The sequence below is a fragment of the Montipora capricornis genome, chromosome 2 (genome assembly GCF_036669925.1).
Source record: "Montipora capricornis isolate CH-2021 chromosome 2, ASM3666992v2, whole genome shotgun sequence".
Taxonomy (NCBI): Eukaryota; Metazoa; Cnidaria; class Anthozoa; order Scleractinia; family Acroporidae; genus Montipora; species Montipora capricornis.
The window spans coordinates 8,922,883-8,927,882 of NC_090884.1; the positions used below are offsets into that span (position 1 = coordinate 8,922,883).

The window sequence follows — 5,000 nt, forward strand, 5'->3', positions numbered from 1 at the left end:
TGCTAAACCACCCTATGACCCAAGTGACTGGACCACACCACCTTGTAATAAATAGTGTTGTGATAACACTGATCTAGGTGATTGGAACTACTGATAGATCAATGAAATTTGAATTAACCAAACAAATTGGCAAATACCTCCATTTTGTGCTTGAAAAATGTCAATCCCATGGCATAGATCTTCAAAAGCAACTAGTGAAAAGAGAATAAAGAAACAATATAATAAATTAATATTATTACAATATATGTTTTAAATAAAGAGCATGTTTATGTAAGAGATAAATACCGAGAACGGAGGTATTAATCCATACACGTTAGCTTGTAAAAATAGCCTAATAACATTTTTTGTACATTTTGCAGAAATGGTATGGAAATTGTCCAGTGGGTTAAGCAAAGACACTGGAATCGAGGGTCAATTGACAAACCACAGGCCCTGTGCAACAATAGCAACCAGAGGACCGCAGAAAGGAATTCCATACAGGTTTGCAAGAGAAAATTGAACTTTGTCATGAAGTGCACCGGGCATAGAGATGTGGACAGGAGCATCTGTGAGAGTCATTCCCAAGAAAACGTTCAAGGAAAAATTGGGTCATCTGGAGCTGAGGCTGGCAAGCACCTCGCTGAAAACTTATACTACAACTTTGCTACCTTTACGTGGAGAAACGTAGGTGCATGTAGAGTATCAGGGCCAGAGTGCTAAGTTACCTCTAACTGTTGCTGAAGTTGATGGTAAGCCAGCTATTCTTGGTCATAACTGGCTCAGTGTTGTTAAGCTGAACTGGAAGGAGCTTCTTAACGTTTCTTCTCTTGGTTTTGTCCATGAACTGTCTGTTAGGTACAAGGGTGTTTTTGCTCCAGGCCTGGGAAAAATCAAGGAGTTCAAAGCCAGGCTATGTGTTCACTCGGAGGCCACTCTGAAGTTTCATTAAAGCCAGACCTGTGCCATATTCCTCACGAGGTGCAGTTGAGGCAGAGTTAAATCGCCTAGAAAAGGAGGGGGTTGTGAGCAGGGTGTCACACAATGCATGGGCTGCCCCAGTTGTGGTCGTCCCTAAGGTAGATGGCAGTATACGTCTATGTGGGGACTTCAAGGTCACAGTGAATCAAGTTTTGGATGTTGACAAATACCCTCTACCAAATCCCCAAGATTTGCTAAGTGCCCTGGCAGGGGGAACGCGTTTTACAAAGTTGGATCTCAAGCATGCATATCAGCAGCTTCCTCTGAGTGAGGATTCCAACCAGTTTCTCACCATCAACACAAGTAAGGGTCTCTACCAGTACAACCCTCTTCCATTTGCTGTGGCAAGTGCTCCTGCGATTTTCCAATCAACCATTGACACTATCCTAAAGGGTATCGACAGTGTTGTGTGTTACATCGATGACATATTGATTACTGGACAGAATGACCAAGAGCAGTGAAATCGGCTAGAGGCTGTGCTGAGTAGGCTTGAACGATATGGAGTGCAACTCAAGTGTAGTTTCCTGTAGGAAAAGGTCCAGTTCTTGGGTCATGTGATTGATGCTGAGGGGGTCAACCCATTACCTGAGAAGGTGCGGGCCATTGTTGAAGCTCTGTCTCCTAGAATTGTTACAGAGCTACATTCCTTCCTCGGAATGCTCAAGTACTATGGGAAATTTCTACCTAATTTCTTGACACTGCTGCACCTGCTCAACAACTTGTTTCGGGAAGGTGTGTCCTGGTCGTGGCAGCCAGAGTCTCAAAAGGCTTTTGAGTCTTCGAAGGAGCTGCTGCAGTCTGCGAAGGTTCTTGCCCACTATGATGTTAACCTTCCTATTAAATTGGCCTGTGATGCCTCTTCATGTAGTATCAGAGCAGTGTTATCACACTTGATGCAAGGTGGTGAAGAGCGCCCTATTGCCTTTGCCTCGAGAACACTTTCCACTAGTGAGAAGAACTACATGTATGCTCAGTTAGAGAAGGAGGCACTATCCATCATTTACAGTGCGAAAAACTTTCATCAGTACCTTTTTGGAAGAAAGTTTGCCTTGGAAACTGACCACAAGCCACACTTGACCATCTTGAGCCCTAAGTCAGCAGTGCCAACCTTGGCTGCTGCACGGCTGCAGAGATTGGCTTTAATTCTTACATTCTCCCATCATGAGGTGGTTTTCCGCAAAAGAACGGAACACACCAGAGGAGAGTGACTTTTTCCATTTTACGTATGTGAATGCATTCTGGTGTTCTGTGTTCTGGTGCCATCCCTCTTCGGGATCTTTTTCTCCCTGCTTCTGAAGCATGCTTCTGAGACTGCCACAGAAGGACTGCACACAAGATCAGAGGGGAGGGTGTTCAACCTTGCCAGACTGAGAGCAAAGACCAAAGTATGTGAGATCACCATCAGAGACCTGCTCTCCGGTGATGACGCTGCCGTCACTTCACATACAGAGCAAGACCTTGGGGAACTCATGAACAGTTTCTCTCAAGCCCGCAAAGACTACACCTCACGATCAGCCTGAAAAAGACCAATGTGCTAGTCCAGGGTGTGGAAACGCCACCTGTCACCACCATCGACAACTAAGAACTCTGCGTTGTACGTGTACCAGTTCACCTATCGGTACCTTGGGTCCACAATCAGTGACAACTCATCCCTTGATGCTGAGATCAACCAACGCATCAGGAAGGCTGCAACAACACTTGGTCGGCTCACCACACGTATCTGGGAGAGCCCCAAGCTCACAACCACAACCAAAATGGCAGTATACAATGCCTGCATCATCAGCACTCTGTTTTACGGCAGCGAGGTGTGGACAATCTACCAACATGCGCTGCCTCTGCGGCATCCTCAAAATCAAGTGGACTGCCAAACGTTGAGGTCCTCGCACATGCTGGCCTCTCGACAATGTTCACACTGCTGAGACAATACAGGCTGCCCTGGCTCGGCCATGTTCGCCGGATGGAAGTCGCCCAGATTCCAAAGGACATCCTGTACAGCGAGCTAGCCTCTGGCACAAGACCTGTTGGCCGACTCAAGCTGCGCTATAAAGATGTCTGCAGGCACGACCTGAGGGCTCTGGACATCAAAACTGAGAGCTGGGAGTGCACAGAGGCTGACTGCAGCAGATGTAGCTGTTCCAACCGTGGACCTACAAACGCGGCATCCAAGTAGGGCGCATCATCATCCATGGTCGACACCAACTGACAGAGGCCTACTACTACTACTAATACTACTACTACTACTACTACTACTACTACTACTACTACTACTACTACTACTACTACTACTACTACTACTACTACTACTACTACTACTACTACTACTACTACTACTACTACTACTACTACTACTACGTGAATGATCTCCCAGTCACAGCTAGGGATATTGCTAATGTGACAAAGAAGGATCCAGTATTGAGCAAGGTGTTACAGTTGGTTAAATGTAGTTGGCCACGACAAGTACAGGGGAAAGCCTTACACCCCTACATGTATTTTACAGGGCGCTTTGAACTTTCTGAGGAACAGGATTGTGTTCTCTGGGGGTTGTGAGTTGTTATCCCCAAGGCATTACAGGACAGGATCCTTGAAGACCTTCATGCTGATCATCCAGGTGTTTGCCGTATGAAATCGTAGGCTACGAGTCACCTATGGTGGCCCAGTCTCGATAAGGTGATTGAGTCTGTGGTACGAAATTGTACAGCACGTCAGTCGACTGAGAAAAAACCTGCTACTGCACCCCTGGTTCAATGAAAGTGGCCTGTTCGAGTTTGGCAACGTGTGAACATGGATTATGCCGTGTTCAACATTCATGTGTTAATTCTGTTTTCGAGTTGTTATCAGCTACGAAATGTTACACATTGAACTTTGATTATGTTTCTCATTTAAAAATTACTTATTAAGTGCCCCTGTGATAAAAAAAACACTTCCTTTTTTTCTTCAGATTTTTAAAGTGTGTTTGCAAAACACCTGACTGGAAAAATTTTGAGCTTTGGATTTCCCGCCTGCCGCAGCCATAACTCACATTCAAAACTGACCAATTGGACCTCAGAAGGTTGGATCCAGTGGAAAAGGCTCGCTAGCTTAAAATTTCAGTGTGTCAATGCAGTTTATTATATATGCAAAACACAAGTTTAGAAGTCTGAAAGTCCAAAACTCCTGTGCCGCATATTAATTCTCCTGCGTACACACGCATTGCATTCTTAAACTAGTGGGACGGGCCTTTGACGTCATTTCTCCTTGATCCAGCTCTCTCAAGATCTTAAATTTAGTAATGGTGGACCATTAAATAGGAAAATTCCATTTAAAATAAACAGGTGTCTTTTTGAAATCGAGGCTTAAAACTTTGGTTGCTTAGTGTTTAGTTAACATAGTTTTGAAATCCAAAGGAAAATAAGAATTGATTTTTTGGTCACAGTGGCAAAACAATTCCCATAAAATCACTTGTTTAATATTTTTTAATGAAAAGAATTTCTGATTCTGATTTCTCTAACATTGTTACGGAATTGTTAGACAAAGATCTGTCACATGTTCCTGTAATAAAAAATTGTGATATAAATTATAGCCAGGTGTTTTTTTTTTACAAAACTACCTTGGAAATTGAGTTAAATTTATTAGCCTAAGATTTCATTCCAAAAGAAATGAGCTTCATTCCAAAGCATCAACGAAAACTTGCAGGTGTACATGTATACTTAAAGCAAGACAGACGTCATTCTGTCTTGAATCCTAGTTGACTGCTAGCTTCATTTGCGTGGCATAATATTCATTAACGATGAAATGATATATGAATTCAAATGGATCATATATGAACTGCAGATATGAAATCAAGTGAAGCTACATTGTACATGTATGATCTTCGCAGTTATGAAAGCAAGTTTTGCAATTGCGTAAAGAAGCCTTCAGTTCATACATGATCCATTTCACATATTTCATCGTTGATTCATTCCTCACGGGAACATTGGAACCCACAAATGACCAGCTCCCAACATCAGTGGCTTCATAGCTCAGTTGGTTAGAGCGTCGCACCGGTATTGCAAGGTCAAGGCTTC

The 5,000-nt window shown here is 43.5% G+C and overlaps 1 protein-coding gene across 1 annotated transcript in view; it reads right to left on the reverse strand.

The window, feature by feature from the left end:
• Positions 1-5,000, reverse strand: part of LOC138038724 (voltage-gated hydrogen channel 1-like) — a 22,535-nt gene that overhangs the window by 13,781 nt on the left and 3,754 nt on the right. The window contains exon 5 of the mRNA XM_068884760.1: positions 138-191. Within this exon, the coding sequence (XP_068740861.1) occupies positions 138-191 (54 nt within the window). The remainder of the gene's footprint in view (positions 1-137; positions 192-5,000) is intronic.